Source organism: Rhinopithecus roxellana, chromosome 11, assembly GCF_007565055.1.
Source record: "Rhinopithecus roxellana isolate Shanxi Qingling chromosome 11, ASM756505v1, whole genome shotgun sequence".
NCBI classification, from domain to species: Eukaryota; Metazoa; Chordata; class Mammalia; order Primates; family Cercopithecidae; genus Rhinopithecus; species Rhinopithecus roxellana.
In genome coordinates, this window is record NC_044559.1 from 23,048,887 (window position 1) to 23,067,439 (window position 18,553).

Genomic DNA, 18,553 nt, shown 5'->3' on the forward strand with positions numbered 1-18,553 from the left:
GGGCCTGGGTTCAAATCCCAACTGTACTTCTTACTAAGAGTGTAACCTCAGGCAATTCAACCCTTCTGGGCTGGAGTTTCCTCATCTATAAAATGGGGTACTAATGCCTATCTTTTTCTTTCTTTTTTTTTTTTTTGAGACAGAGTCTTGCTTTGTTGCCCACGCCAGATTGCAGTGGTGCCATCTTGTCTCACTGCACGCTCCGCCTCCCGGGTTCACGCCATTCTCCTGCCTCAGCCTCCTGAGTAGCTGGGACTACAGGCGCCCGCCACCACACCCAGCTAATTTTTTGTATTTTTCGTAGAGATGGGGTTTCACCGTGTTAGCCAGGATGGTCTCGATCTCCTGACTGGTGATCCGCCCGCCTCGGCCTCAAAGTGCTGGGATTACAGGCGAGAGCCACCGGGCCCGGCCAGGGTTACTCTTTTGGTGGTTTATCTTCCAGATTCCACTCCTCCATCAGGAAACAGCCTTCCCCCACTTGCCCTCCCCACCCTCAGTCCACCCAGCAGAGAACAGCAACCCCACCTCTCCCAGGGAAGAACAGCTTGGAGCCCACACCAGCCTTGCATAAGCTGGTGAGAAATCCTGTAACCTGCAACCAACTCCACCCACCTTCCTGGCACCTTCCAAGACCCAACTTCATGGTCCCAGCTGTAGCCTTGAGCCAGTCACTCCCTCTCCCTGAGCCTCAGGCTCCTCGCCCACAAAGTGGGGATGTTAATGTCAACCTCTTAGATGGCTGGGGGCTGAAATGCAAAAGGAATATAAAGCCAAGTGTCTGCTACACGGAAGACCTTAAACACACAACAGCTATTTTTTTTTTTTTTTTTTTTTTTTTTTTGAGACGGAGTCTTGCTCTGTCGCCCGGGCTGGAGTGCAGTGGCCGGATCTCAGCTCACTGCAAGCTCCGCCTCCCGGGTTCACGCCATTCTCCTGCCTCAGCCTCCCGAGTAGCTGGGACTACAGGCGCCCGCCAGGTCGCCCGGCTAGTTTTTTGTATTTTTAGTAGAGACGGGGTTTCACCATGTTAGCCAGGATGGTCTTGATCTCCTGACCTCGTGATCCGCCCGTCTCGGCCTCCCAAAGTGCTGGGATTACAGGCTTGAGCCACCGCGCCCGGCTATTTTTTTTTTTTTTTTTAAGATGGAGTCTTGGTCTGTCGCCCAGGCTGGAGTGCAGTGGCGCAATCTCAGCTCACTGCAACCTCCACCTCCCAGGTTCAAGCGATTCTCCTTCCTCAGTCTCCTGAGTAGCTGGGATTACAGGCACCCACCACCACACCCGGCTAATTTTTTATTTTTTAATTTTTTTGTAGAGATGGAGTCTTCCTCTGTCACCCAAGCTGGAGTGCAGTGGCACAACCTAGGCTCACTGCAACCTCCACCTCCTGGGTGCAAGCCATGCTCCTGCCTCAGCCTCCTGAGTAGCGGGGATTACAGGTGCACATGACCACACTCGGCAAAATCTTTTTTTTTTTTTCTTTTTTTGAGACGGAGTCTCACTCTATCACCCAGGCTGGAGTGCAGTGGCGAGATCTCAGCTCACTTCAAGCTCCACCTCCCGGGTTCACGCCATTCTCCTGCCTCAGCCTCCCGAGTAGCAGGGACTACAGGCGCCTGCCACCGCACCTGGCTAATTTTTTGTATTTTTAGTAGAGACGGGGTTTCACAGTGTTAGCCAGGATGGTCTCAATCTCCTGACCTCATGATCCACCCGCCTCGGCCTCCCAAAGTGTTGGGATTACAGGCGTGAGCCACCGCACCCGGCCATAATTTTTTTTGTATATGTAGTAAAGACGGGGTTTCACCATATTGGTCAGGTTGGTCTCGAACTCCTGACCTTGTGATCCACCCGCCTCGGCCTCCCAAAGTACTGGGATTACAGGCATAAGCCACTATGCCCAGTCTAATTTTTGTATTTTTCATAGAGATAGGGTTTCACCATATTGGCCAGGCTGGTCTCGAACTCCTAACCTCAAGTGATCTGCCTGCCTCGGCCTCCCAAAGTGTCGGGATTACAGGTGTGAGCCACTACTGTGCCCAGCCCACAGTAGCCATTTTCTTTTTTCTTTCTTTTTTTTTTTTTTTGAGACAGAGTCTCCCTCCATTGCACAGGCTGAAGTGCGGTGGCACAATCTCAGCTCACTGCAACCTCTGCCTCCCATGTTCAAGCAATTCTCCTGCTTCAGTCTCCCGTGCAGCTGGGATTACAGGCATGTGCCACTACGCCCAGCTAATGTTTGTATTTTTAGTAGAGACGGGGTTTCACCATGTTGATCAAGCTGGTCTTCAACTCGTGACCTCGTGATCCGCCCGCCTCAGCCTCCCAAAGTGCTGGGATTACAGGCGTGAGCCACTGTGCCCGGCCCACAGTAACCATTTTCTTTCCATTTCTCTGAAGTTTGGTTTCATGATATTTATTTATTTATTTTTATTTTTATTTTTTTTGAGACAGGGTCTCACTCTGTCGCCCAGGCTAGAATGCAGTGGTGGGTTCTTGACTCACTGCAACCTCCGCCTCCCAGGTTCAATAAATTTTCCTGCCTCAGCCTCCCAAGTAGTTGGGATCACAGGGGTGCGCCACCATGCCTGACTAATTTTCGTATTTTTTGTACAGACAGGGTTTCACCACGTTGGCCAGGCTGGTCTTGAACTCCTGACCTCAAGTGATCCGCCCGCCTTGGCCTCCTGAAGTGCTGGGATTACAGGAGTGAGCCACCGTGTGGTTTCATGATCTTTAAAGATCAGTCACTAGGTGGAGCGTGGTGGCTTATGCCTATAATTTTAGCACTTTGGAAGGCTAAGGCAGAAGGATCACTTGGGGCCAGGAGTTAGAGACCAGCTGGGGCAACATCAACCGAAAATAAAAATCATTGACCTTTCTGCCAAATCCATGATTGAAATTGTCTTTCCAGCACCCAAACTTTATGCCTTTTGCTACCTGGAATATCCTAGCCCCTCTTATCTGCCATTCATCAAATTCTTTTTTAAATGCCACCTCCACACTTTTTTTCATGCTGTTCCTGCCACCTAAGATACCCTAGGATAACTATATACTATTCCTCAGCCATACAGGGTATGCTTGGCTTTTCCATCCATCATCAGACCTCTTACAGCTCTATTACTATCTGCATTCACGCTTTGTACATGAAGAAACCAAGGCTCTGAAGATTCAATAACAGGCCCAAGTCACAGAGCTAGTAGGTGCTGGAGTCAAGATTCAAAACAGGTTTTGACTAAAACAACAGCATTCTCACTTCATCATCCCCCCACACCCTGCCCCAATCTTATCAAATCCTGCTCATCCAGTGTCACCGCTTTCTCAAGCACACCCAATCAAGTGTTGTCTCCCATTTTCCCCCTTATCAGGCATCCAGATGCCTCCCTTCCCCTCCTCCAGCCCACAGGCTTCTTAAAAGCAGGGCTGATGCCGGGCGCGGTGGCTCATGTCTGTAATCTCAGCACTTTGGGAGGCTGATGCGGGTGGATCACGAGGTCAGGAGATCGAGACCATCCTGGCTAACATGGTGAAACCCCGTCTCTACTAAAAATACAAAAATTTGCCGGGCATGGTGGCAGGCGCCTACAGTCCCAGCTACTTGGGAAGCTGAGGCAGGAGAATGGTGTGAACCGGGAGGCGGAGCTTGCAGTGAGCGAGATCGCGCCACTGCACTCCAGCCAGGGCGACAGAAGGAGACTCTGTCTCTAAAAAAAAATTAAAAATAAAAATAAAAAATAAAGCAGGCCTGGGTTAGTACTGCCCTTGATCCCTGCCCTTTGCCTGCACCAGGCTCCCTCAGCGTGCTCAGTCAATCCCTGCTGGGTCGACTGGCCCCTAAAAGGTCAGTATGAACATCCTCAGCCCTAGGCAACAGCAGCAGCAGTCATAGGAAAACTGTCATCCTCAGACCCCACTGTGCCCCTGGCTCTGTGTTCTGCTTAACTGTGGGAGTCAGAGAGAAGGGGCAGCCTGGGAGGCTTGATGTGCCTCTCTGAGTAAGATACTAAAGCAAGGCAACAGGTACAAAGAATAGTGATCATAACAGAGAAACATTTATTAAGCTTTCGCCGGGTGCACAGCGCTGTGCTAAGAGACACAGAAACAATCTGGGAAGAGAGCTCAGAGCAGCAAGGGAGAAAGGGGCCAACTCAGGAAAGGTTTTGTAAACCTTGTACAAGATTCTACGCTGAGGACAACAGGTGGGGTGCTGGGGGTGGGGAAGTGACAGGATCAGATCTGTTTGGAAGGAGCCCTCTGGCAGGTGTCAAAACTCTTCTCCTTCACCCTATCAGGCCCCTGGGAGGTAAAGACTGGAAAGGGATGGAAGCAGCAGCATCTCCCTGATTTCTGAACCAATCTATGGTGGGTGGGGGAGGCTGATGAATTTAGTGGAGGGAACCAAGAATGCCGAGCTAGGCCCCTGGAGTGAGGGGCATCAGACTGTACAAGAGGCATTAGTGCAGAGGGAAAAGCTACGAATAGGCATAATTTGGAGTCAGGAGCCCTGGGTCAGGTGTGAACATTATCTTTAACTTACTATCTTAGTCTATTCCTACATCTGTGAAGCAGAGAAAACAATTCCATTCTCTGCCTGTCCTCAGAAATACCAAATGAGCAAATGAACATGAAAGGTATAATATGTGCCCTTTTGTCAACAGGCAGCTGACCTCTGAATTGTCTGCTGTGTTTCCTGTTTCACTCCCGGTGTCATGTCTTCCTGCCCAGTCTCCCCACAGCATGGTCTAGCACCAGGGTTGGGGGGTGGGGGGCCCATCCTCCTCCTCCAGCTGGAAATGAGTTTTCAACTTGTTGAGATGGGGACCTTCACCCTCCCCCTCCCCCACAGGTCCCTGAAGAGGCCACAGCTTCACCTCAGGACCACCCACCCCTCCCAAGCCACTGAGGAGTTTGGGATCAGCCCAGGAGCTCTTCACTAAATAGCTGGTGCTGAAACACGTGTAGGGCTGCTCTCCACCGCCTGCACGTTAAAATCACCTGAGGAGCTGTGCAATAACACCAAGGCCCAGGCCTCACCTAGCGCAGTTAAATCGGAATCTCTCAGGGTGGGCCCAGCATCGGTGTTTTTTTAAAGCTTCCCAAGTGCCACCAGGGTTAAATGCCTTTATGCTAATAGAACGGATCCCGGCCTGACCAGTGCATCCCTCGATCCCAGACCGCCAGGGAGCTATCTGACCCACTGCATCCCTTTCCTCCAGACCCCCGGAGAGCCCTTCTGCGAGGATTCCACCCTTGCCCCCTTGAAGCCCGCTTCTTCCTCCCGGACCACAGAACTCTTCCAATCCACAATATGATCACCCCAAAGACCCCCGCAGATAGCCCCCATGACTCCCAGAGCGCAAAGCATTCCCCTCCCCCTCGGGTCTGCCGTTTGTGCCAGATCGGCCCCAGCCCGCCCAGCCCGCTCCTGCCCGCGAGCCCCGGCCTCTGGCCAGCCTCTCACCGCAATCGTAGCCGGCGAAGCCTAATCCCACGGCTGGCGGGAGCCAGGTGCAAGCCAGTGCGCCTGCGCGCGCTTCTAGGGCTTCCCCAGCCTCTCCCTCCGCCCCCGCCCAGCGATTGGCTCCGCGAGGCCCCGGGGCCGCAGCTCCGGCAGGTGACCGCACCTGAAGCTGCCGCCGCCATGTTTGTCACGGGCGCTTGCCCTTAGCGATCAAAAGGAGAAAATGGACACTAGCAAATAGGGTCAGGTTGCCTGGATTCTTGACCGGCTCAACCCCTCTCCTTTACCTCCACGATAGCTTAATGTAATTTCAGTGCAAACCAACACGTTTTTTTCTAAGCGCTCACCTTCCTTCCCTCCTTGCCTAGTACTTGTTGGGAGAACAAAGAGAGGTCAGCGTCCTCCATCGAGTCTTGTGGTCTGAGGGGATGCACAGCTGCAGCCGACTTGGAAGTGGCAGCAGCTCGATCTGGGACTCCCTGATGCTGCATCATGAGTCCTTCAAGGGTGGAAAGGTCCAGGTTGGCTGTGGGCACCAGGGCTCTAGCCACAGGAGCCAGGGCTGAAGATGGGGAGCAGCCACCAGGGCCTGAATGAGCAACCACGCAGCCCAACCTCCTTGTATTAATAATGGTAATATAACATAAAAAGTACTGAGTGCTTGCTATGTGCCCTGTACTACATTCAGAACAACACGTGCATTCTCTTGTTGAGTCCTCACATCATTCCCAGGAGGTAGGCGCTTTTATCCCCATTTTATACATGAGGAAACTGCGGTTCAGAGAGATTCAACGACATGCAAACAGCAAGGGCCCAGTTGAGGTGGAACCCAGCTATCCTGACTCCACAATGGGAGTCTTTCCTCTTCCCACACCTGCACAATTCCTCAAAATCAAGTTTTGTTTTGCTCAATGTAGGCTGTGGAGGATGTTTTATGTTTTCTCCCAACTGGCCTGTAAGCCTGGATAGGTTTTTGGGCAAACAGCACACATTCCAGCTCTACCTGGTTCCCCTACCTTGGGACACAGGGCAAAGAGCCTATGGCCTTTGGCTTCTGGGGGACCTGGAACTCATCCCCTAGCTCCACCACTTCCTTGCTAAGGGACTCCTTTATTATTATTATTATTATTATTATTATTATTATTATTAGAAACAGGGTCTTGCTCTGTTGCTCAGGCTAGAGTGCAGTGGTGGCGTGATCTCAGCTCACTGCAACCTCCACCTCCCTGGCTCAGATGATCCTCTCACCTCAGCCTCCTAAGTTGCTGGGACCACCAGCTCACTCCACCATGTCTGGCTAATTTCTAAAATCATTTGTAGAGATGCAGTCTCACTATGTTACCCAGGCTGGTCTTGAGTTCCTGGGCTCAAGGGACCCTCCCGCTTCAGCCTCCCAAAGTGCTGGAATGATAAGCGTGAGTCACTGCACCTGGCTGGGACCCTCCTTTTGTGAGCCTGTTTTATGCTTTACAGGGATTTTTCAGGCATTAAATGAGAAACAAGGGTGTAGGAGCTTTGTGAATTGCTCATCCTTATGACCTTCATGATGGTTGTCAGCTAACTCCCTGCAACAGGAATATTGTCCTCCTCCTCCTAACAACCACAGCAAGTGGTCCAATGTAGATGCCTAGTGTCCAGAGGCTAGAGCCTATTCAACCAGTTCCTGGGGAGCCCCCAGGGACGCCATGAACCTTGCCCCCAGAATCCATTTCCCTCTAACCTGTCTCATTTCCCTCCTTCCCAATCTCTTTCAGATACCCTTCACACTTCCCATGTCACCCCAAGCCACACATAGACACACACACACATACACCCATCTCTCTTCTAGACTTAGACAATTGCTGAAACCCCTCCTGATCCAGAAAGCCTCATGAGTAGAAGACAGGTGATCATTTTGCCCCTCTCTTCACCTCTTACCTCCATCTGTGCTTTCTTGGCTGTGAAAACAGAAAACCCAGCATTCACGTCTGGCACACGGGGATCTCCATACATTTGCTAAAGGAGTCTCCGCGCCTTTCTATCTCTGGCTAGCATGTGCCTTTATTTCAAAGCAAACCCCAGTCCTTACTTAGCCCTCCCTGGGTGTCCAGTGGGGAAATGGAAATGGAGAGGGCTGGCAGGGGCCAGAGCTGAATGTGACCCAGGAGAAAAGACCTTTGGTCCCTCATGGCCAGGCACAGTGGCTCACGCCTGTAATCCTAGCACTTTGGGAGGCTGAGGTGGTCAGATCACGAGGTCAGGAGATAGAGACCATCCTGGCCAACATAGTGAAACCCTGTCTCAACTAAAATACAAAAATTAGCTGGGCGTGGTGGCGTGTGCCTGTAATACTAGCTACTTGGGAGGCTGAGGGAGGAGAACTGTTTGAACCAGGGAATCGGAATGTGCAGTGAGCCGAGATCACTCACTCCAAATCCATCACTGCACTCCAGCCTAGCAACAGAGTGAGACTCCGGCTCAAAAAAAAAAAAAAAAAAAAAGAAAGAAAAGAAAAGACCTTTGGTCCCTCATGTTGCACTTAATGCCACACAGTTACACTCTGAGGCCCCTCAACCCTCTGATTATAAAGACAACAGAGCCAGTTACCTTTTATGTCAGCACCAGGACAGGGCCTTGTAATTCTCTCTGATTTCTCTTTATGGTTGCCAATCACAGAGCTAACTAGGAGGGGACATGCGATGAACTAGAGGCCATATCACCTCCCTAACTCCTTGAGCCATACTGGAGTCCCTGGACCATGGGACAGATAGATTATACACTGTCTTTGAAATTCTCTCCTCCCTTCACTTCCCACCTCTCTGATCTAGTTTCTGCCATGTTCTCTTCCTACATAATAATTCCTCTTCAGTCCCCTTCACTGTGGCACTTTCTCCCAGGGCCTCTAAAGGAAAGGCGAGGGTGTCCCAAGTTTCCATCTTTTATACTCATATATTCACTCAAACTTTTAATCCATGCCAGGCCACAGGCTGTGAGGTAAAGGGGACTTCAAAAACAAGATTGCTGGCTGGGCGTGGTGGCTCATGCCTGTAATCCCAGAACTTTGGGAGGCCGAGGTGGGCGGATCACCTGAGGTCAGGAGTTCAAAACTAGCCTGGCCAATATGGTGAAACTCCGTCTCTACTAAAAACTACAAAAAAAAAATTAGCCTGGCGCGGTGGTGGGTGCCTGCTATCCCAGCTACTCGGGAGGCTGAGGCAGGAGAATCGCTTGAACCTGGGAGGCGGAGGTTGCAGTGAGCTGAGATCGCGCTACTGCACTCCAGCCTGTCGACACAGCAAGACTCTGTCTCAAAAAATAAAAAATAAAAAAACAAGATAGCCACCTGAAAGAGGCATTGAGTGGGGTCCAAACAAGCTGGCAGCCACAATGTCAATAGTGTGATAGGGACCAGATGGAGACAAGCCCAGGGTGGCAGTTGTTACGGTAATTTCACCTGCTACCTTTTTCTTCATGACTACTTCCACACCTCCCATGTCCAGCCTGAACAGAATGTCCAGCATGGCCCACCTGAATTCACCATTCCTTAAACTTCCAATCTCCCTCCAGCGTTTTCTACCTCCAGGACTGCCTCAACTGCCCATCCAGGTGGCCAAGCCAGAAACGTGTGCATCCACCCTCCATCCTACGCGCTTCATCAAAACAACAATCTTGAATCAAGCCCAGGTGAATCCTACTCCCATCTCTCTTTTCCATCCCTTGCTCCTGTTTGGTTCTCAGCTTTCCTAAGCGAACACAAGAACCTCCTCCATGACTGGCTTCTACTCCCTCGCTCTCTAATCTGCCCTCCATGTTGCCCTCAAGTGAGCTTCTGATCATAAGGTTCCCCAAGCAAAAGCTTCTCAGGTTGCTATATACTGAAAATTTTCATGGCCAGATGCAGTGGCTCACACCTGTAATCTCAGCACCTTGGGAGTCTGAGGCAGGATGATCGCTTGATCCCAGGAGTTGGAGACCAGCCTGAGCAACATAGTGAGACTCCATCTCTACAGAAAATTTTAAAAAATAAAAAAACCGGCCGGGCACGGTGGCTCAGAACTGTAATCCCAGCACTTTGGGATGCCAAGGCGGGCAGATCACAAGGTCAGAAGATCAAGACCATCCTGGCCAACATGGTGAAACCCCGTCTCTACTAAAATACAAAAAATTAGCCAGGCATGATGGTGCACGCCTGTAGTCCCAGCTACCTGGGAGGTTGAGGCAGGAGAATCGCTTGAACCCCGGGGGTTGCAGTGAGCCGAGATCGTGCCACTGCACTCCAGCTTGGTGACAGAGCAAGACTCCATCTCAAAAATAAAAAATAAAAAAATAAAAAATCGGCCGGGTGTGGTGAGGGAGGACCAGGCACAGTGGCTCACACCTGTAATCCCAGCACTTTGAGAGGCTGAGGTGGGTGGATCACCTGAGGTCAGGAGTTCAAGGCCAGCCTGGCCAACATGGTGAAACCCCATCTCTACTAAAAATGCAAAAAACATTAGCTGGGTGTGGTGGCGGGTGCCTGTAATTTACCCCGCTACTCAGGAGGCTGAGGCAGGAGAATTGCTTGAACCCAGGAGGCGGAAGTTGCAGTGAGCCCAGATTGCGCCATTGCACTCCAGCCTGGGCAACAGAGCGAGACTCTGCCTCACATAATAATAATAAAATAAAATAAAAATTAAAAAATCTGTGGAATGTGGTGAGGCATACCTGTAGTTCCAACTACTCAGGAGGCTGAGGTGGGAGGATTGCTTAAGCCCAGGAGGTTGAGGCTGCAGTATGCCATGACCACACCACTGCTCTCCAGCCTGGGTGACAGAGTGAGACTCTTGTCTCAAAAAAATTTTTTTTTCATAACAAAGTGCTGGGGGGCAGGAGGGGTAGGAAATATCCTGGGGTGTATCATTAGTGCAAGCAATAGACAATTTGAACTAGTTTAAATAAAGAAGGAATTTACTGGCCTCTGTAACTTAAGTCCAGGACGCTTTCTGATTTCTGTCCTGGGAAAAGGAAAAATTCCCTCCACCCAACAAGAAAATAAAGTCCTAGGCTTGCCTTGCACTGGCCCATATCACGTCAAGGGCTAGCCCAAGTCAATTAGTATGGCCAGATGGATGGCTGTGCTGAAAGGTTTAGCCCTAAATCACCCAAACCTAAGGATAGAATAGACTCAACTCTACCAGAACTTCTTTACTGAGAATAGATAAGGTGTGGGACTCCAAAATACTGGGGGTTGGTACTGGAATCAGGGTGAACAAATGCTGAGAAACTCACAGCTTGGCCATCATTTTTCTCATTTTGCCTGAAAACTTCCTTCCCAGGCTCCACTTGAGCTTAGTCTTGCTTGCACCCTACTCTCCACCCAGAAGAGATGGAAAACCTGGCCAGTGCCATGGGCCCACTACTGAACTCCAGGCTGGGGTGTGGCCAGTCCATGGATAGCCGTGAATACTCCGGGGTGCTGGGATTTTAGGACAGAGATAAAGTTATAAACAGGAGCAGGGAGACGTATTAGTTTCCTACTGATGCTGTAACAAATCATGACAAACTTGGTGGCTGAAAACAAGACAAGTTTATTTTCTTACAGTCCTGGAGGTCAGAAGTCTGAAACGGCTCACAGGCAAGGGCTTGGCAGGACCACATTCCTTCTAGAGGTTCCAGGGGAGAATCCACTTTCTTGTTTTTCAGCTCCCAGAAGCTGCCTGCATTCCCTGGCTCATGACCCTCTTCCGTATTCAAAGCCACTGATGGCTGATCAAGTCTTTCACTCACTGTATCACTCTGACTCTGATTCTGCCACCTCACTATTCCACAGTTAAAGACCCTTGTGATTACATTGGGTCCACCCAGATAACCCAGGATCATCTCCTTATCTTAAGGTCAGCTCATTTGCAACCTTACTGCCATCTGTGACCTTAATTCTCCCTTGTCACATAATATAACATATTCACAGGTTTCCAGGGTGACATTATGAACATCTTTGTGGGGGGATGTCTTTTAAATTCTCTCATTCTGGGACCAGTCCTTAGAGCAGACAGGGTGAGGCTCCTAAGGAGTGTTGTAATGGGGCCCTTGAGATTTCAGCATCCCAGCATTTTAATTTTTTTTCCTGAGCAATCAATACTTAAAATTTTGCCAGGCGCTGTGGCTCATGCCTATAATCCCAGCACTTTGGAAGGCCGAGGCGGGTGGATCACCTGAGGTCAGGAGTTCGAGACCAGCGTGGCCGACATGGGGAAACCCTGTCTCTAATAAAAATACAAAAATTAGCCGGGCGTGGTGGCGCGCGCCTGTAATCCCAGCTACTCGGGGGGCTGAGGCAGCAGAATCGCTTGAACCCTGGAGATGGAGATTGCAGTGAGCTGAGATCGCGCCACTGCACTTCAGCCTGGCAACAGAGTAAGACTCCATTTCAAAAAAAAAAAAAAGTAAAGTTTTTTGTATATATTTGTGGGGTACATATGATATTTTGATACAGGCACGCAATGTGAACTAATCACATAATGGAGAGTGGAATGCCCCCCAGCATTTTTAGTGACTAACAAAATGAGAATTCTGATCACAGGCCAGGCATGGTGGCTCAAGCCTATAATTCCAGTACTTTGGAAGGCCAAGGCAGGATGATCACCTGAGCCCAGGAGTTCAAGACCAGCCTGCGTAACATAGTGGGATCTCATCTCTACAAAAATTAGTCGAGTGTGGTGGTGCACACCTGTGATCCCAGCTACTCAGGAGGCTGAGGTAGGAGGATCACTTGAGCCCACTCAAGGCTGCGGTGAGCCCTGGTCATGCCACTGCACTCCAGCCTGGGTGACAGAATGAGAGCTTGTCAAAAAGAAAAAAAAAAAGAAAAAAAATTCTGATCAGGCCCATGCTTGCTTGCACATGCTAACCACTCACTTTTTGCCCAGTATTCCTTGTTCCCACAATATAAACTGCTGATGTGCTGTTTCTTGGTCAAGCAGGAGATAACTTCAGAGTCATGAAAAAAAATTGCAGGCCGGGCGCAGTGGCTCACACCTGTGATCCCAGCACTTTGGAAGGCTGAGGGGGGTGAATCACCCAAGGTCTGGAGTTCAAGACCAGCTGACCAATATGGTGAAACCCTGTCTCTACTAAAAATACAAAAAATTAGCCGGCCGTGGTGGTGCATGCCTGTAATCCCAGCTACTTGGGAGGCTGAGGTAAGAGAATGTCTTGAACCCGGGAGGCGGAAGTCGCAGTGAGCCGAAATCCCACCATTGCACTCCAGCCTGGGCAAAAAGAGCAAAACTCCGTCTCAAAAAAAAAAAAAAAAATTGCAGAAGGAATGAATGCCTTGAAGGACATTGTGACCAGCTGCTGATGCCCACAAGTCTGGTGGCTCAAGGGGTTATCTGAGACTGAAGAAACACAGAATTTTACCCTGGGTTCCCTGAAATGCCACCTCCGTCACTCCTTAGTCGCATAAAAACTCCCTGCTGCTTTTTGAGACAGGCTCTCAGTCTGTCACCCAGGCTGGTGTGCAGTGGTGTGAACACAGCTCACTGCAGGCTTGACCTCCCGGGTTCAAGCGATCCTTCTGCCTCAGCTCCCCAGGTAACTGGAACTACAGGCACATGCCACTCCTGCTTAATTTTTTTTTTTTTTTTGTAGAGCCGGGGTTTTACCATGTTGCCCAGGCTGATCTCAAACTCCTGAGCTCTAGCAATCTGCCTGCCTCATCCTCCAAAAGTGCTAGGATTACAGGTGTAAGCCACCCTGCTGCTTCTTTCTGTTAAGAGGGATTTGAGAGATTTGCTCTCCCGCCTTCTGACTTTGGCCAAATCAAATAAACCTTTCTCTGTCTCCCACTGCTTGGCCTTAGCTGTGCATCAGGTTCACCAGCCTGAATCTGGGGTTCTATCACAGTGTTAGAGTCCAAATGAAACCCTAACTAGGCCCCCTTTTTCCATCCACTGCCCAGCTCCAGCACCTGCCCTCAAAAGGACTGGCCCAAATTAAGACTTGGAGCAGTGGCTCAGTCACGAATAGCATGACATCACCAGGGTGAGTCACCAAAGGGTGGCTACCACCAGAGGGTAGCTGAGTTTTGAGGGATACTGAGAACCCAGAAGAACCTTTCTGTCAGGGCTGCTGCTGATGCTGCTTCAGTCGAAAGGAGATGGGGAAGGAAAGTGTGGCAACATGGCAGCCCTGCAGCTGGGAGAAGGTTTCAGTTTTAATCATTCGTAACTACCACTCTCCCCAATGGAAAAGGAAGAGGTGCAGGGGTTGTGACCCACACCAGAAGGGACTGGAACTCAGACAGGGCTCACCCCATCTGGATGAAGCAATCTTCTTGGCTTCATTAAAATGGTTTCTGGGCTTTGGCATCAGTTGGAATGGGTTCAAATGCCACTGTGGTACTTACAGGCTGTATGAACCTGGGACAGTGGCCAAACTTCTCTGAGCCTCTGGTTCCTTATCTACTAAACGAGAATGACATCACTATGCACTTCACATAGCTATTAAGAATTTAAAGTAGGCCAGGTACAATAGCTCATGCCTGTAATCCCAAAACTTTGGAAGGCCAAGGTGGGCGGATCATGGAGTTGGGAGTTCAAGACCAGCCTGGCCAATATGGTGAAACCCCATCTCTACTAAAAAATACAAAAATTAGCCAGGTGTGGTGGCGCACACACGTAGTCCCAGCTACTTGGGAGGCTGAGGCAGAAGAATCGCTTGAACCTGGGAGGCGGAGTTTGCAGTGAGCCAAGATCGTGCCACTGCACTCCAGCCTGTGCGACAGAGCAAGATTCTGTCTCAAAAAAAAAAAAAAAGAAAAAGAAAGAAAATAATTTAAAGCAGCCGGGCATGATAGCTCACACCTGTAATCCCAGCACTTTGGGAGGCCAAGGAGAGTGGATTACCTGAGGTCAGTTCAGACCAGCCTGGCCAACTTGGTGAAAACCTGACTCTACTAAAAATACAAAAATTAGCGGGGGGGTGGTGGTGCACTTGTAATCCCAGCTACTTGGGATTGGGAGGCTGAGGCGGTAGAATAGCTTGAACCTGGTAGACGGTGGCTGCAGTGAGCTGAGATCACGCCACTGCACTCCAGCCTAGACAACAGAGCAAGACCCCATCTAAAAAAAAAAAAAAAAAAAAAAAAAAAAACAAACAAAAAAAACAATTGAAGTGCCTATCTAACATTCTAGAGTGGGAGGACTCTGAGACAGTCTGCCAGAAGCCCCAACATAGGTGGGCAATAAGACCAGCATTGTGAGCATGAGTCTTGAGACTCGGGGTTGAATTTTGCCCTTACTATAGCCAGCTGTGTGAGTTGGGATGAGTTATTTAACCTACATAAGCTCCACTCACTGAATACACTGGACACCAACTCTGAGGCAAGCAGCTTTTTTGCTATGGAAAGCAGAGATAATATCAGCACCCCCTTCCCCGAGTTGACATAACTTGCAGTTAGATGCTCCCAGACAACTTGATTCAGTGTCTGGTGTGCAGGAGTGTCACTCAAATGTGAGGGTAACCCAATCCACCTGCAGGTGCTAGGAGGTTGTAGAAAGCCATCAGTGATACTGTAGGGAGGGCATCCTTGACCTCAGGCCTCTGCCTCTAGGTTGGGGCCACTATGACCAGTACCAGTACGGTTCACCCAGGTGTAGACAGACGCTGGTGGCTCCTGGCCAGCCCAAGGTGTTTGCTTTCGCCTGGTAACCAGGAGTGGCTGAGGCAGGGCATGGAGCAGAGCAACGCAGCTACAAAGTGCGGAGAGGAGCCCCGCTCTGGATCCCGCTGGCTCCCCAAGGCTGAAGGAGACAAGTGAGTGGGGAGTCACTGGGAAGAGCATTCGGGCCGAGGGCTTGAAAAGGCTCCTTATTGGCCGGGCGCGGTGACTCAAGTCTGTAATCCCAGAACTTTGGGAGGCCGAGACGGGTGGATCACGAGGTCAGGAGATCGAGACCCTCCTGGCTAACATGGTGAAACCCCGTCTCTACTAAAAATACAAAAAAAAAAAAACTAGCCGGGCGTGGTGGCGGGCGCCTGTAGTCCCAGCTACTCGGAGGCTGAGGCGGGAGAATGGCGGGAACCCGGGAGGCGGAGCTTGCAGTGAGCCGAGATCGCGCCACTGCACTCCAGCCTGGGCGACACAGCGAGACTCCGTCTCAAAAAAAAAAAAGAAAGAAAAGGCTCCTTATTGTCTGCCGGGAGCGTGGGGCTCTGCCCGACCTTGGGACAAGAGGCGAGGTGGGGAGCTGAATGTCCGATTTGGGATGAGTTCCCCCAAAGCCATGAACCGGCGTCCTGGGGAACCGGGCCACAGGGACAGGAGGCGGTTAAGCAGAAAGTCTGTCCGCACACCCCTCCCTCCGCCCCACAGTAAGAACAGCAGCCGCCTGGGGGGCCGACTATGTATGCGTACAGCTGGCTGCCGCCCAGGCAGGGCGTCTGGCCGCCGCCGCAGCCGCTCACCTGCACCAACCTGGCCGCCCCTCTGCTACTGCCCCCAATCCAGGCCCACAGCTTCCACAACCGGCCAAGGAGTCTGCACGCGGGCGAGTGGGCGGCCCCTCGGGAATACCACCTTTTCTACTGCCCGGCCGCGCCACCCGAGGCCGCGCCGCCCTAGTGGGCCTGCCCTCCGGCCTACACCGCGGCCCTGCCCCGCCGGCGGCATCTCGGGACTGTCGCTGCAGGCGCCCGCGCCGGCGGCCGAGAGCTGGGAGCCGTGGCATGAGGGCGGGAGCCTGCAAGCCGAGCAGCGCTGGGGACGCGTGGAACGCGCGCAGGGTCAGCCTCTACAGCTTCCGGACTTCGTGCGCCGGGAGCTGCGGCGCGCGTACGGCACCTACCCCCGCGCCGACGTGCGCGTCACCCAGCGCCGCGGCCGGTTTCTGCTGCAGGCGACGCCGCGCGTGAGCGAGCGCGACCGCTGCGCGGAGTGGCGTGTGCGGCGCCGGCCCGACAACGGCGATAGTGGCAACAGAGGCCCAGCCCAGGAAGCCGCAGAGCGCGGCCGCCCCTGGAAGAGCAAGGGACTGAGCTGAAGGCGCCGCAAGGCCTTGCGACCGGCCCGCGTGCACGCGCGCGCGGCTCTTCCGTGTGTCTGTCCCTCCCACCAGGCAGAAAGGAGCGCTCACCTGCGCGCGGGAGGCGGGCGCGTCGCTCACCTGTCTTTTTGGCCTTTCCCATGACTGCCTGCCCGCTTCCTGCACTTGTTTCTCTCGCCTTATTGCTGGACTGTGGGGGAAGGGCAAGGGCAAGACGGAATCAAGGACACCTCTGGGTGTTCTGTACCTCTTTCCCTCTTGCACCTTGGGAAGTGGAGGACGTGGGATGGAAGAAGGGCCTGGACCTCCCTCCTTCTCCCCACCTTCTCCTAAGGAGCCTGCGCTGCAGTAAGCCCCAACTTTCCCTTCCTCTTTTCCTTCTATCAGAGTCAAAGCCCACCCCCCTTTCCCACCGCTCCCCTACCCCCGCCCTTCTTGCCAGGCCGAGGGGCGACGGTGATCCCCAGCTTAGTAGAAAAGTAAATAGGCCGGGCGCGGTGGCTCACGCCTGGAATCCCAGCACTGTGGAAGGCCGAGGTGGGCGGATCGCTTGAGCCCAGGAGTTGGAGACCAGCCTGGGCATCATGGCAAAACCCTGTCTCTACAAAAATTAGCCGGGTGTGGTGGCACGCGCCCACCTACTCGGGAGGCGGAGATGGGAGGATCACCTGAGCCCAGGAGGCTGCAAGGAGCCGTGAACGCGCCACTGCACTCCAGCCTGGGTGACTGAAACCCTGTCTCAAAAAAAAAAAAGTGAATAAATGAGCGAAGTCAAGTATACACTGCGGAATCATTGTTATGTTTTGGGGTGGTGTTTCTCCATCTGTTTATCTGTTTAATGGGAGTCTTACCGCCCACCCTGAGGTACAAGAAGGTAGGGTGGAGGGGCATGAAGTTGAACTGGCCCTCTGGAGAAAGCATGTGCCTGATCTCTGGGCCCAACTCCCCTCTTCACCATCTGCCTCCAAGTGTGCACGCCAGCACCTTCTAACTCCTTAGTCCTTTGGCCCACCACCCGCCGAGATGCTGAGGGCATAAGCTCTATTTTTGAAGAGTGGTAGGCATGACTAGGGAACGGATGTCTAAGACCTGGGTTTAGGGCTGGCTCTGACATTTTCCACCTGTGTAACTTAAGGCTCTCTCTCAGTTTCTTCATCAGTAAAAGAGGCGTAAAAGTAAGTAACCCAGCCTAATTGGAAGTTAAGATGAATGTCTCTTCTTGTCTCCCAATTCTTGCTAATAATCATTAATTCTTTTTTTTTTTTTTTTTTTTTTTTTTGAGACGGAGTCTCGCTCTGTCACCCAGGCGGGAGTGCTGTGGCCGGATCTCAGCTCACTGCAAGCTCCGCCTCCCGAGTTCACGGCATTCTCCTGCCTCAGCCTCCCGGGTAGCTGGGACTACAGGCCCCGCCACCTCGCCCGGCTAGTTTTTTTGTATTTTTAGTAGAGACGGGGTTTCACCGTGTTAGCCAGGATGGTCTCGATCTCCTGACCTCGTGATCCGCCCGTCTCGGCCTCCCAAAGTGCTGGGATTACAGGCTTGAGCCACCGCGCCCGGCAATCATTAATTCTTAATAGGCTGAGATTTGCATTATTCTAGGAGTTTGCTGGAGTGTTAGGCCACATAGCCAATTTTAACTAGGATCTAGCCAGATCTGAGGCCCAGCTGTAGAAATTTGGTTCCTTGTGGAATTTCTTTTTTTTTTTTTTTTTTTTTTTTGAGACGGAGTCTCGCTCTGTCGCCCGGGCTGGAGTCCAGTGGCCGGTTCTCAGCTCACTGCAAGCTACGCCTCCCAGGTTTATGCCATTCTCCTGCCTCAGCCTCCGAGTAGCTGGGACTACAGGCGCCCGCCACCTCACCCGGCTAGTTTTTTGTATTTTTTAGTAGAGACGGGGTTTCACCGTGTTAGCCAGGATGGTCTCGATCTCCTGACCTCGTGATCCGCCCGTCTCGGCCTCCCAAAGTGCTGGGATTACAGGCTTGAGCCACCGCGCCCGGCTGTGGAATTTCTTTTACTGAACTTCCATTTGCAGCTGACCGATAGTTACCTGGGTATACACAGGTGAGTTATTGAAGCTGTAGGCC

General features: G+C 51.7%; 2 protein-coding genes across 8 annotated transcripts in view; one reads left to right on the forward strand and one right to left on the reverse strand.

The window, feature by feature from the left end:
* The window catches only part of MFSD13A (major facilitator superfamily domain containing 13A), a 40,117-nt gene that overhangs the window by 10,906 nt on the left and 10,658 nt on the right, over positions 1–18,553 (reverse strand). For 4 of the 7 annotated variants that reach the window (XM_030940082.1, XM_010356173.2, XM_030940081.1 and 1 more), the window contains exon 1: positions 5,465–5,553. The exons of 1 other annotated variant lie outside the window; for it this stretch is intronic. The gene's annotated coding sequence lies outside the window, so the exon portion shown is untranslated. Of the gene's footprint in view, positions 1–615; positions 633–4,670; positions 4,777–5,464; positions 5,554–18,553 lie in introns of those variants that run through there. 2 more of the 7 variants (XM_030940079.1, XM_030940080.1) reach the window with 2 other exon arrangements.
* Positions 15,828–17,066, forward strand: C11H10orf95 (chromosome 11 C10orf95 homolog). Its single transcript, XM_030940083.1, is given in 2 exon segments — positions 15,828–16,069; positions 16,071–17,066. Coding segments are annotated over 2 exon segments (636 nt in total). The 3' UTR covers positions 16,465–17,066.